This window comes from Manduca sexta, chromosome 26, assembly GCF_014839805.1.
Source record: "Manduca sexta isolate Smith_Timp_Sample1 chromosome 26, JHU_Msex_v1.0, whole genome shotgun sequence".
Lineage (NCBI taxonomy): Eukaryota > Metazoa > Arthropoda > Insecta > Lepidoptera > Sphingidae > Manduca > Manduca sexta.
Window position 1 is genome coordinate 17,558,008 of NC_051140.1, and position 14,835 is coordinate 17,572,842.

General features: G+C 36.5%; 1 protein-coding gene across 1 annotated transcript in view; it reads left to right on the forward strand.

Annotated features, from left to right (window-relative positions):
• Nucleotides 1-13,345, forward strand: part of LOC115452370 (protein spaetzle 5) — a 46,415-nt gene extending 33,070 nt beyond the window's left edge. The window contains exons 3-8 of the mRNA XM_037443632.1: nt 6,028-6,173; nt 6,640-6,854; nt 8,040-8,343; nt 9,468-9,638; nt 12,410-12,583; nt 12,892-13,345. Of these exons, the coding sequence (XP_037299529.1) occupies nt 6,028-6,173; nt 6,640-6,854; nt 8,040-8,343; nt 9,468-9,638; nt 12,410-12,583; nt 12,892-13,060 (1,179 nt within the window). The 3' untranslated portion in view covers nt 13,061-13,345. The remainder of the gene's footprint in view (nt 1-6,027; nt 6,174-6,639; nt 6,855-8,039; nt 8,344-9,467; nt 9,639-12,409; nt 12,584-12,891) is intronic.
• Nucleotides 13,346-14,835: the final 1,490 nt, after the last annotated feature.

Here is a 14,835-nt window from a genome sequence, read left to right on the forward strand (position 1 = left end):
GAGATGATTACAATTAGTCGACAAAAATATGTCAGCTTTTTGCGGGATACTTTTTTTTTTTTATTTATTTATACATATATTATAACACCATAACAGTTGAAACTAATGCGATGTTATACAGATTTAATTTTAACAATTTATTTCAATACATTTATGAGCCATTTCAGTGAATTCTGACAGGCAATGAATTTTATGCAAGAGAAGTCGCTACCTAAAGCTAATAGAAGACACGGTATTTCGCGGAACCGCCGCGGCCCGATCTGGTCCTGTCAGAGCACACAGCTTCCCACGTGTCACGAAAAATTGTGACATTCTGATTGTAGTTGGACAAATGAGCTGTACGAAACTGGTTCAAGGCCGTGGAGTACAAAGAAAGTCACACCTTTTGTTTGACATGATCTTGAAGTGCTTAATTTTGTTCTGTGTAGTGATGAGTAATTAGAAGTCATCTATATCTTATCTTAAACTTGCTTTTGCTCGTTGCTTCGCCTGCGTAAAGGAGATTTCCGTGCTAAAATTCCCGCTATATATTTTCCCGAGATAGGAAGTAGCCTATAACCTTTCCAGGGTCTTGAGCTATCTCCTTACAAAATTTCATAAAAATTCGTTCCGTAGATTTTGAGAAAATCAATAACATACAGACAGGAAAGGGGACTTTGTTTTATAATATGTATAGATACATACATAGTATTACGCTTCTGTGGGGTAGGTAGAGGCTTCTTTATTTCCTTTTGTAGTCTCAGCATATCATAGCCTCAGTGACGTAGTTGTTTTAGGCTACAACTGCAGTGCTGAGATCTTCAGTTCTATCCTCAGGTCTGGCAAAATGATAATGGGTTTTTTTACTCAGTATCAGTTCGGAGTCTGAAGTTCGTGCCCGATATGGCGATAAGCTCGCCCAAAATTATCACGGGTCGGAATATACACAGCGGAAAATAGGTGCACCAGTTGCGCCTCTGCCTACCCTTTCGAGGATAATATGGCGTGTATATATTTAACTCCACATCTATTCCGTTAACCCATTTCTCATTTTATAGCATGCACGAGAAGTATTAGTGCAACACGAATACATTGTTCGGTAATGGCTGCCTCATTAAACATCGGTATGAAGATGTCATGCTAAGACCTTGCTCTAGTATTGAATCGTGTCAAAATTTCATCTACCATCGAAAGGCTACAAGAATAACATGTCGCTAATGACGCATGCGCATTGAAAAGGTACATTAATAGGACCACTAATTCGCTGGTACTTTTCCAGCCAATCTTTTATTACAAAAACACAACTTTGCTATTATATTTTTGCAATAAAATGTATTTCATTTATACACTATGAATTATTTAAATTCATCAGCCATCGTTTTGTATGAAATGTTAAAAAAAACTATTATTATGATAGGTAGACAAATTAACCGTAGTTTACTTTGTAGTTTCAATTTCTCTTATTCTGAACTACAAATTAAAAAGCTATAAAAATCGTTCATCGCTTTGTCTACATTGTACGAAACTATATGATATTTCTACAGTAGGAGATAATTGTTAATGAATTGGGTTAAGATGTTGTTTTACGACTAATACGTGCTTCATACTTCAGTGTCAATGTCGTAAAAGATAATGAACAAGCTAAGTCGTTTACAAGCAGGTCTTTAATTTTTATAACTTCAGTGGCAAATGACAAAGTTGACTAATTCATTCTCACGCAGCTCAAACTCCTTTTAGCCAAAATGGTCGTCGAAACTTTAAAAGGGTCAAACTGGAATTTGTTTTTAACACAAACATGATAAGAGACTTTTCCCGCCTTCACACCCACCACTACAACTCCTTTAAGCCAGGATCAGTAGTGGCATAGATTTTATGACACCGAGCAGTGAAGCTCAGCGAGTCTCAGGGAAAATTAATTTGTCTTACATATATGACAAGAGGAATCGTGTCGAATTCTGAGCTATGATGACTCAGGATGTTTAGGCGAAGCGTTAAGTGCTCCCCACTATTGCTCCTCGACGGGCCCCACACTAAGCTGACCTGCTTTTTATGCGATTGGAAAAAGAAACGACACAACTGCAGATCAGAAGAATCCAGATTCCAGTCCTGGCAGGGTCGCCATGTAAAGCAGTGTTTATACAGTCTTACCTAATTTTGTATCAATCAGCAACTTCTTATTTTCTTTGTAGTAAACTATGAATAACGTTGTGGCCTATACACTTATGTAAATGTTGATACAGCTACAACCGTTTGTAAATTTTGTTATGCAGCTATTTGTAATCGCAAAATACATAAATAATTGATGATGTCTTTATCCTCTCTACGACCGCCCTGAGCCTAAGTTCGTACCACACTAGGGGGTGTCCTCAGCGTAGTCGTCTAAAGTAACTGGTTGGAGCACCTAGAGCAGGTGACCGGCGTAGCTGAATAAGCCAACACGCGTCAGAATATCAGCGGTAGTCCAATCCAAAGAAAAAAAATATGGTCAAAGGCTGTAGGGACTCGCTTACAAAGCTACATAAGTTCACCAGTTCGCTTGACACCAGGAAAAGGAATTGCGGAGTTAAATACCCAAATATACCTTTACCAACAATACTTACCACTTAATCATAGTTGCTATACATATTCCTAAATGTGTTTAGAATATTATTTCATTGAATCTAGAGCATACATGACGTGTCAGTGTTGGGTGTCGCAATGAAGATAATTCAGGGCGATCAGTGGCGCGCGATCCCTCATCGATGCATGACAATCGGTGCTCTATTGAGCAGTCACGCGTAACACTTCGAAAGATCCGGCCTGTTCTAGATTTGATACCATTTGTGTAATATAAATAGTAGATAATTATTAGTTTTTTTATAAATAATTAGCTTTTGCGGCGTGAACAGATATTTTTGGGATAAAAGTAGCTTGCAGCAGTCGGGAGTAATGTAGCTTTTTATACCGGAAATATAAAGCGGGACACGTATTCCGGAAAACCTTTTTACGCGGGCGGAGCCGCGAGCAAAAGCTGGTTATAAATAAGCGCAAAATTCGTGAAAAGAATTTCCCCGATTTAAAATAATCCAAAATAACCCTGCTGTAAAATTCTTACACATTTTGGAAGGTACATACATACACACTTACGTCTTTTTGGAAGGTTTATGAAGAGAACTGGTAGTAGCATATATTTTATATCCGCTCGGATAGCGACCACCGTACACAAGGTGCTAAAACCCGCCATAGTGGCCCACATAAGTGTATTGCGTTTCGGTTTCAGCCTGTGTATATCCGATTTTAACAGGCCGACATAATTGTGTCGACTGCTGAGGGGCAACCATCACTCGTCAATCGACATTCTATTGGACCCCACTCTACTTAACATCAGCCGGCATAATTGTGGCGACTGCCGAGGGGTAATTATCTCACGTCAGTCAACACGTTATTGGATCCCACTCCACTTACCATAAGGTGCAGTGGGTCACTTAACCGTGAACATAAAAAAAAATCGGCAATTGGTACTTGTCTTAATCACGTTGCGAAAGATCAAGGACATGGAGATTCGCGTACGCGGTCTGTACGATAATGTCCATTATTGCCAACATTTTGCAATAGAAAAAAAAAACTCTTACAAACCAACGGGAAATCCCACAGCAGTTACGTTGCCCTGTTTAGTAACATTACCATAGGAGCGTGACTCGGTTTGAACTCGAAATGTATTCACTATATTATCCGTGATTTGTACTCGTACATGTTTCACACATAGTCACGCTTTTCATCTCCAAAGGGGTAGACAGAGGCGTAACCAGTGCACCCATTTTCCGCCGTGTGTATTCCGTTCCATAATAGCGGACCAGTCTATCCCCATATCGGACACAAATTCCAGAATCCAGGCTGATATTAAGTAGAAAAACCTAATATCATAACCCGACCCGTGAATCGAACCCGAGACCTAATCACTACAGTCGTACCGTAATAGAACTAAGCCACTAAGTCACATATATTCAGGCAGTCATAATGTGTTAGTTTATTTAGATTCATTGCAATATCAATGAGCGGCTATGATTTTAATATTGTCATCAATTGAAAACTCTAATTCAATTAGCTAGCCTTATACAATCTATAAACAAAAGTAAGCAATAAAAGCTTCGTATTTTTATAGAATTTTTCATTAAGGATGCCCACACCCCTTAAATACCTACTTATATACATGATTATTATTTAGTTGTTTTTTTGTAGTCATGAATGATTCTACGTAATAAAAACTATCAATATTATTCCGAGTATGAAATAGTTAACAAACATATCGTGAGAATCGAAGGAGATGCGACACAATAGTACGGCGCAGTTGAATAAATATGACCTGCCGTTTAACTTATTCACGACGCGTAAACGAAAGCGGCTTACCGCCTAATCTGACTCACTTTGTGAATTAAACAGCGCCTTCCCACGGTATCGAAAGTGATCTCTCGGCCGCACTACTCGCCTTCTATTCCTAATGTTTTGTAATGCACTATTAAAATGTATGATTTAAATGGATAATGTTGAAGTCACAATAATAATTGTGAGTGAACCAGCTTTGTAAGCGTGATTTTACGTTATTAAATCTGTATTCGGTTATTGCTGGAGTACTTATGAATGCAACTCTGTAATTATTTTTTATTCCACTGCGTAAATTTTTATATAATAATAACAGCCCTGCATTACTGTCCCACTGCTGGGCACAGACCTTCTCTACCACTGAGAGGAATGAGGCTTTAGTTCACCACGCTCAATATTCTTACAGAGATCTTCTAAGGTATACAGGTTTCCTTTCGATGTTTTTCTTCACTGTTAAAGCGTATCAATAAATTCACAACAAAATACACACATGATTGTAAGAAAGTCAGAGGTGTGTGCCCCTTGGTTTTGAACCTGCGGTCATCTTCTCGACAGTCCACTCCACAACCAACTAGGCTATCGCCGCCTTTTTAAATGTTTGTATGATAAACGATAACATTGTAATGTGTAATCAATCCGCATAAATTAAACAAATAGTTTAATTACCACAGACACTTCACTAATTAACGTTTTAACGCTGTTTTATCACTTTCTCATGTAGTATCAACATTGATTGTTTATAATTACTGGGGCACTGAGCATCGTGGTGCAATAATATCTCCGGAGTCGTTACTTTGTGATTTAAAGACCCGGTGCCTATTACTGCATAAGGTGCTCCCGCTAGCAAAACGGCGCTCTAACCGTATTTTAGAAACTATCTACTCGAAATTTATAAAATGTAAAAAAAATATATAAAACATATTTCTAAAATATGTTAACATTGGTAGTTACAAAATAGTTCATTCCGTACATTTCATCCTAAAGTACAATACAATTTTAATATGCAACCAACACTGCTAAATAGACAATTTCATAAAGCAAATTTTGGTAGCTAAAAATAAAAAAAAAAAAAAAAAAATATTTTTCAACCAAATTATTTATAAGATATTCCCGCCGTATCTCGTGCGCCGAAAATGTATAGAAAGAATGTTCAAGGCCGTTTCCTTATATTACGAGAGTCTTAAATCGAGCGTAACGATTATAATTTCACCCCCGCTCTTCTCTCCGTTGTAGTGCAGTGAAAATAATTTGCATTTGAAAGCAGAAAAACAATAGTTTCCGACACTTGAGACAGTATAATGTAGAGTCCCTTCAGGATGTAGCATACATAGTGATTTCTTATGTTAACGCGAATGATAGAAAGTCTGCAAAAGCTGCAATCATCGAAACGTCGGGAAAAAAATATAATATAAAAATAGCGACTAACACCGAAAAATTGTTTAATTTTAATATCTAACATTCTCGTAAACATAAGAAATCATTATAGTGAGACAGATCTAAGTATTATATGTATTTAATTATTGTATGTATAAGATGTCATTAAAATATATCAAATACTGATAAAAAATATCTGTTTTTTTTCCGTTGTCATCCTTTAAGTTTACTTCTGGATGTACTGAGTCTTATTATTAAGCATATCCTTTATACATCGGTGTGTACTGAGCCTTATAAATACACATAATTTTCCAGTTACTATGGACGATAGTGCGCGGCGGCGACGGCTACAGTTGTCCATACGGCCAGAACTGCGCGTTCGAGCCCGCTCCTCCGGGGAGATCGCCGCCCTGCGCCCAGCCTGGCCTCACCTACTGCCTTCATCCTGAACCTTACCCTGAGTAAGTTTACGGTCACTGAAGGTCTGACGAATGAGGAGAGATGATTATCCCTTGTCAGCCTGTTTCGATTCAGATGTGCCCAGACTGATACCAGAACGCCACATACTTACCTGTACTATGATGAGGTTCACCTTATGTCCAGTGAACACTATCTGGAGGTAGAGATATCAAACCACCATATAAAAAGACAGCTAACATAGAAGCAATTGCGACTAAGAAGTCGTGAGTCTTTTTCGTTTTGTATGTCGGTATAAATCCATGATTCTTGCAATTTATGCATCGCGCCGACGCTGTACTACAATAACTGTAAGATGGACTCTAGTGTAGTTTTTTTAACAGATTGACAGCATCTGGCACAACCTTAACAATCATGGTGACCCACTGACCTAATTTCAAATCAATCTCTCATCTGCCAACCCTAACTTTCGAAGCTTCTGTTTAGTTCTTGACATTGTTCATATTCCAGGAAAGTAATTCGGCAGCTAATCGACGCTGGGCAGTACGACATTAGGACCTTACTCTCAGACGAGAGCCGTGACGACTTCACCACCACCAAGAAGACGGACTATCCCTACGACTACGGGCCCAACTCTCTCCCTCATGTTGATCAGATATCGCTCGTAAACGATGGCGTCTATACAAAAAACTTCAACACCAAGTTCCACACCAGATATAATCATGGTAAATGTATTTTTATATACTCACGCTTTTTTGCTCGAAGGAACAGCAGAGGCGTAGCTAGTCGACTTTTCGCTATGCTTATTTCGTGACATTATATGGAGGAAAAAGTTTTAAGTCTTCTATTTAAAACTTTAAAAAATGATTTCCTTCTTAAAAATTGGCAAAGCGTCTAAAAGTAACAGAAATAACGATGAATTAAAAAAAATCTGTGTGTTGATAACACAATGCATATAAATAGCTAATTTGCTTTTTTATAATTTTCTGACACTTCATTAAAGCTATTTCATCGCCTAAGTTATCATAACCCGAGTTTCATTACAACACAGGCGATCACCATCACCTATCAGACAATATTCTTGCTCGCTTTAACTCCTGTATAAAAAACGTTACAATAATTTAGGCATATGACGCTAAGAATACAATATAAAGACGTCAATGCACCATACTCAGGATAGAAAACCCGTCTGATTCATTCACGCTAGATACGTATTTTGGAAGTAATTATGAGTCACTTGTGGGCCATAGCTTTTTGCTTAGACCAAATTTATGAAACAACAAATCATTATACGAACAGTATATTAAGGCACACCATACAGCACTTCTTTTGTATACTGGATTTTTTTTTATAAATAAGGGCATAGCAATACGACCCTGCTGCAACTGATGGTAAGTGGAGTGGGTTCTAATAGGATGTCGACTGACGAGAGATGATTACCCCTCGGCAGTCGACACAATTATGCCGGCCTGTTAGACCGGATATACACAGGCTGATCCCGAAACGCGACACACTTACGTGGGTACCATGGTGGGTTTAACATGTTGTGTTGGGTGGTCGCTATCCGGGCAGATATAGAATATATCTCACCAGCAAGAAGAATTTGTTCGGATAGTACCACTTAGTCTATTTCCAACGTCGGTCAATGATGTGGTATTGTGTTGCAGGATAAAAACTATGAATGAATAAGGTATTATGAGGCAAAGATTTAATGTGTTAGGATGACAAATACATTGTAATATCTGTCGTTGATTCTTTGTATGTACAAGTTCTTGGTCCTGCTTTAATTACACTAATTAATTATCAACTATTGTTAACTCATTTACTGACTAGTGCATCAAGAATTGTACTTAAATAGTTTGATACACTGCTTCTAATGTTATTTAATTAATATTATATCTAATTTCTAGATACATACTCGCACAAGACACCGCTGCAGCCGCCGTCGCCAGTCGACCCTTCACCCTACAACATCAACGCTTTCCAATCGGCAAATTTCTCCAAGTTTGGCTTCCACGGCTACTCCCCTAACGGGTACTGGAACCCTCGCCAGCAAGACGTGGACTATGAGAAGAAGTTCAGAAACCCTGGACAGGGGACTTATGGACAGGATTTCTTTAACACGCCAAACTTTTACCCGAACTATGAGGCTAATGAATGGTTCAGACAAGCTTCGAGCGGCGTTACCCAGTACAATCCCAATGAGTGGTGGAAGTAAGTTTTTATTTTTGTGATGTTAAGGCTGGGTTTTTTTTTTTTTTGGGTATCCGACCCCGCAGTCGACACCGGGGGAACGGTATACTGGAATGCCCCGGCTTGGCGGCTGCAGGGCCCTAGAAAAAAGTTGGGAGGGGATAGTTGGCAAGATAGTGTGGGGAAAGGACAAGGAACTATAACTATATTAAAAAAAAAAGTTCCTCCGTGTATGGATATGCATTCGGAGTGGAGACCGAGCGCATAAACGGGTTGGTGGGTTTTAATTGTTTTTTTAATATAAAATGCAGAATACCAATCCTTAATTTCATATAAAATATATAAGTACGACTGCAATGCCGTCGGGCAAAGTGACATTGGGTTTTTCCACTCAATATCGCTCAGGAGTCTGGAATTTGTGCCCAAAATGCAAAAGGCACGCACCCTATCACATCATGTGTTCCATACACATACGGCGGAAAAAGGGTACATCTGTTGCGTCTCTGCTTACTCCTCAGGGATATAGGCGTGTGTGTCAATGTCTAGTAGCTCATAAAATATAATATTTATACGCAATACCTGACTTTGATTAGCAAGTAGGGGCCATCGTTATCATTTTTAACAAGCTACAAGGATGGCTGATCAGTCAAAATTAGGTAAAATGGTTTGCTGCTTCTGAAATGTAAATTTAACGTTGCATCATTTAGAAAGTAAAGAGGAATTGAATCACAGGAGTAAAGTTCATTCAGATGCAAGAATAGAAAACTTTCTAACTCACGACTTTATTTAACAAGAGACACTAATTGTTACTTAGTCGATAATTACAAGTATAATTTGTCAATACCTATTTTTTGAATGCCATGACGCGGTAAAAAACAGTCGAATTACAGCTGCATTTATTTATTTATTATATTATAATACAGTTAGTAGTTGTTACAATATTTTGTACATAACAATGATTAGGTACCAAAAAAGTTTTTAAAAGTGACATCTGTTTACGGTGTTACAATATCCATCATTTGTGAAAAATGACCAATTCCTCATAAAGCATGATGAATGACAACAACATAAAAAAGATAAAAAGGTAAAATGTTAACATTGGGACACGAAGTCAAAATGACCCTGTAAACCGTATACTTTTCCAGATACGTGTCTCCATCCAGAGCTGACGTGACAGTGGAACGGTCGGTGACATTCCCGACGCGTACGACCACGCTGCGCAAGAGGAGAAAGCGCAACGCTGTCCTGCAGAAGGAGGCCGCAGCCAAGCCCCTCACCGGCGCTGAGGCTTTAAGGATAGCCTTAGGGATGGCCAGGTAGTAAGACTAATTTAAGTCAAGAAGATTCTCGCGTGCCAATTTAATGCTTAGTTCAGGCTAGTTAGTAATTGCAGCAATATATTGTGCAATAACTTACAAACGCGTTTATATTAGAGGCAATATTGACTTCTTGCCTACAAGCTCCGAATTTTGCAGAATTCGAATTCTGAAAGTTTTCTTACCAATATACAGGGCGCTTTACAGAACTATATATAACAACTGTATCACACGGTCGTAAATTGTATTATATATATAGTATTCTTTAGTGTTCTTAAACTTTGTCAGATTTAGGGCTTAATTAATAATAATCTATTGTTGACTACCTTCAATATGTTATCGATGGTTAAATATAACATAAATTGCCATAAAAACACAGCTGAATACTAATTAGCTGTGGCTTTATATTAAGGGAATGTTGTAATTTTTTTTCGTAATTACATTTCTCAATATTTACGATAGGTAGAGTTGATTAACGATAAAATTCTAACACAGCACAGAGTTATCTTTTTTTTCCTACAGGAAAGTGAACTACACATAATTGTGAGTAGCGTAAGGCTTAGATAGAGTCGACTGACTAGAGATTACCCGTCTCCAGTCAACACAATTATGTTGACTTCTTTGAAGTAATTATTAATGAGGTTTAGAATTATAATATAAATATTTTGGCTACGTGTTAAAGCCACACTATTACTAGCTATATAATGAAATAACATGTTGCAAATCTAAACCGGTCTTGTATCGGCGACGAATACGATACCCGAAGATTTATAATTGCATAAGGTGTGAACAAAGTCATAAAAACGTCTGTATCTCGACGCACATAAGAATGAAAATCGTTAACCTAACGCCATCTATGCAAGGAAATAACAAACTTCTAATATTTTGTAGATGTGAAATTATTTACGCCTGACGTTACTTAAAATCGAAAAGTACTATTTAAATATTTTTCTATACCTCTCTCTGAGGAGGATTAGGCCTTAGTCCACCACACTGGCCTAGTCCGGATTGTTAGACTTTACACATCCTCGTAATTCCTTTAAAAAACTTTACAAGTATGTAGGTTTCCTCACGACGTTTTCCTTGACCGTTAAAGCGGGCGATAATTCACAAAGTATACACACATCATTTTTTAGAAAAGTCAGACGTGCCTTTGGGATTTGAACCTGGGGACATTCGTCTCAGCAGTCCGTTCTACAACCAACTAGGCTATCCCCGCTGTTATATATAACACAATATTTATAATATTATTGGTTGTTAATGGTTATATTACTACTAATCGCACTCTTAATAAAATAATGACCTATTTCAAAATTGATAATTTGTGGCAGTCGTCGGAAAACTATACTTTGTTTGCTACCTTTTTTTTGAAGTTGATATAAAATTGAGCTTATTAAACACAGTGATGTACAAAATACCCTGTACAAAGTATCTGGAATACAAAATACAAAATACTTTTAAATTAAGTATTTCAGATACCAGATACAAAATACTTTCGAGAAAGGTATTTGAAATACTAGATACAAAATAGGTATCTTATAAATACTTTTAAAAATACAAGTACTTTTGTAAGAAAACAACATTTGAATTTAAATTTGTTTGTTATAGATCATCATTATAGATCACAAGAATAATTATTTTAATTTTAAGTTAGATTAAACAAAACCAGCTCTTCAAACATCTTATCACTCATTTTCCTTCGATGAGGCCACATGATCATATCCCCATAAGAAAAAGTCGTTCCACAGAGGCAGAGCTCGGCAAACAAGTGTATTTTAAAATTTATTTTTTTTATTTTAGTGTAAGTATTTAAGCTCTTTAGGCTTATGTCTTTATTATTAAGGTATTGCAATGTTTCTAAGTCAGCAGCGCTGGCAGGAGACCCCGTGTTTTCGCCACTTGCAATAGAGGAATCAGAATCCGCTAAAAAGATGTAATAAGATTCATCCTTTCACTTATTTAATATCAGATTCTTGTTTTTTCAGATCAATTTATTTTTCGTGTTTCAGTCAGTATAAGTTCTTTTACATATTCTTTACGCTCTTTTGGTACCCACTTCATTTAAAAAAACGGATCGGATCGAAAGGAAGTATATAGTATAGAAATAGATAAAGTAGCTGAATAAAATAAAGCTTACGTTTCCATATTTACGATCTCCAATTTCACAAAACTAAACGAAAAATAACTGATTTCAAATCAATCATAACTATTCATAACAGCCGGTGAAATTTGTAGAAAGAAAGAGTCGCTATCTATTAATTTTTCCTCAAGTATAGTGTCCAAGAACGGCTCGGTCAGTTCTACGCATTTATTTTATAAACGACACCAAATAATCTCTACTTTTTCTAAAGTATTTTATCAGAAAAAGTATTTATAAAATACTAAGATAATAAACAAAAGTATTTAAATACAAGATACAAAATCCTTTCTAAAAAAGTATTTTAGATACAAGATGAAAATACGTATTTTATATCTTGTATCTGTATTTCAAATACTTGTATCTTAGATAAGTCACATCACTGATTAAACATAGGTAACAAATGAAACCTATAGCATGAATAAAAGGGAACAAACAAAAAGGTCGCAAACAAAAATTCGTTGTTTGACAATTCCCACAAATTGGCAATTTTGGAATGAGTCATTATTTTATGAAGAGTGCGTAATACAATAATTTCCATTTATAAAACGTGTAACATCTTAAGCTAATAAATTACGATGAATAACCACCTCGAAAGGTATAGGTAGGTAAGATTATTTTTTATTGACTTCAGCGCAGAAACATCGGCCGAACGTCCTCGGCGCCAAGCCGCGGCCGCCGAAGAGCTGTGCAGAGTGCGCACCGAGTTCATCACTCCGCGCGCCGCTCTTAACAACAAAGGGAACTGGAAGTACGTCGTCAACATGCCCGATAATATGACGCAGCTGGTACGCGCCGAGATTTGCGCGTAAGTACTCATATGCAACCGAGTCCTCAATGATTGTTACATATTCTATTTTTATTGATTTATGACTTAATTTCAAAATAATTTGTGTAATAATATTTCTAAATTTAATCTGGTTGTAAGTAAGCAGATGTTTACAAAAGCTGTTGATAGCAGTATTTATTGTGGCGGTTAAAATGAAATTGTATATAGCGCCATCTATTAGCAAATATGTACCTTGATGTATCACTACGCTGCTACCATCTGTTATCGAATAGCCATAGGAACTAATGCGATTTTATTCTTGTTTATGTTATTTTTACATTACACAGGTCAACAACTTGCAGTGGCTTGTGCACCATTCCAGCAGGATACTCATCCCGTTGCGAACAAAAATACATACAAAAACGTCTGGTGGCTCTGGAATCCAGCGGACAAAACCTATATACCGATGTTTTTTGGATTCCTAGCTGTTGCCAATGTAGTATTACACCTAATTAATTATAATATAAATAAATGCCTCTTTGTGATTTATTTTTACGCTGCTAATACCACTCGCTTTTGCTATCTGCCGCTAGATGGCGTAGTTACCACGTTCGTCAGTCACTGCCTTTTATTTAAGTTAATTTTAATTTCAACAATCATGACACTTTATCGAATTTTATGCTCTAATATCTCTTGCATTAGGAATAAAATAAAAACATAAACGTAGATGCTATTATCGTAAAGGCAGAGTATTATAAAATTATGATTAACAATGTTTCTATAGTTATAATATTAAGATAGATTGTTTTGTAAATATTAATTTAAGTAAATTAAGAAAATAAAAGGTACCTTCCCTACCCGATGTTTTAATTTCCACCTTTGGACTCAAATGGTTCAATTAGCATTTTATCTTTTCTACCGAATTTCAAGTACCGAATACGTTTCGTCTTATCTTAAACACCCTTTCTATTATAATAGAAGAGAGAAGATATTATTATTATTAAGACATTTTAAGATGTAAGTTATCGAAGCAGTAATTCATGATGTAGAGACGCCGTGTGGTCCGTTTTGGTGGAACAGCCCGGCTCGACTGGGGGATACCAGTCCTAAAGAAAGTAAATTTGCAATAACAGCTTAATTTTATGACGTTAAAATTGGCAGGTGTCCTTATTCTATTAACATTCTTAATGCCTCTGGTCATTCGAAAAACGCACTTAATACTTTGATATGAAGTGTTAATTGTCGCCGAAGGTCATTTATCATGATGTAACTCTTGTACGGTCGGCAAATTAAAAAACAAATCACAATACCGTTTATTATAAAAGTAAAGTATGACATAAATCGTTATATATTCCCCTATATCGCAATATATTAAAGCAATCGTTATTCTAAATTTAAATAAATATTTACATTAACTAACAAGAAAAGCCTACAAATGTGAGTCATAGTATGGGGTTTTCGCATGTATCATAGACGCCATCTAGGTAGGCGGAAGTGACCTCCCACCAAAAATTCTTAGTCACCTGCTACCGTTTTGGTATTAAAAAGAGTGGGGAGGGTTTAATTTTTATTGTTTATTATAATATTTTTTGTTTGGTTACTTTCAAATTAATCTACAAATTAAATTATAAAAGCTCATAAATTATAATTATATTATTAAGGCAAACATTTTTAAAACAAGTCAAGGAAGTCACTCGCTTAAATGTAATTTACTCGATTACTATAAATGGCTACACTAAATCGAATTAAATTAAAAAGTTTTAAAAATTCCAAATTTTAATTTCTTATAGTGCTTAAGAATACATACTGGCCATAAGGATTTTTCCAAAAGTAGCCCTGGCTGGTTTGGCGATTGAACTAAAAAGTAGAAATACGACACCGATGTTCTGTCAAACATAACGAATGTAGTTCATGAAATAAATTACCACAAGCTTGAGGAGCGCTTTTACGTCAATTTAAATTTGCGTTTTTTCGACTTCCATTAGATTGCGGCGACGGTTAGAAGTCTGGCTCTCAGTATGGCGGAATCGGATATAAAACGAGAAGTCTGGTAAGTACGAGAGGAATCTGTATCGATTCGAGCAGTAAGTAGATGAATGCAATGGGTAAATCAAGTGTATCCTTAAGGTTGTAATCACAGGTGTGATTCTAACGCCGAGAAATTATGTTTTGGATCTCGATATATATGTATGGACTATGTACTAGATATGCTGTTCTGAACTGTGTTCGACTCATCTGTACTCTAATTCCTACACCTAACTTTTAGTATGGTTTCAATATTGACAGAGTGT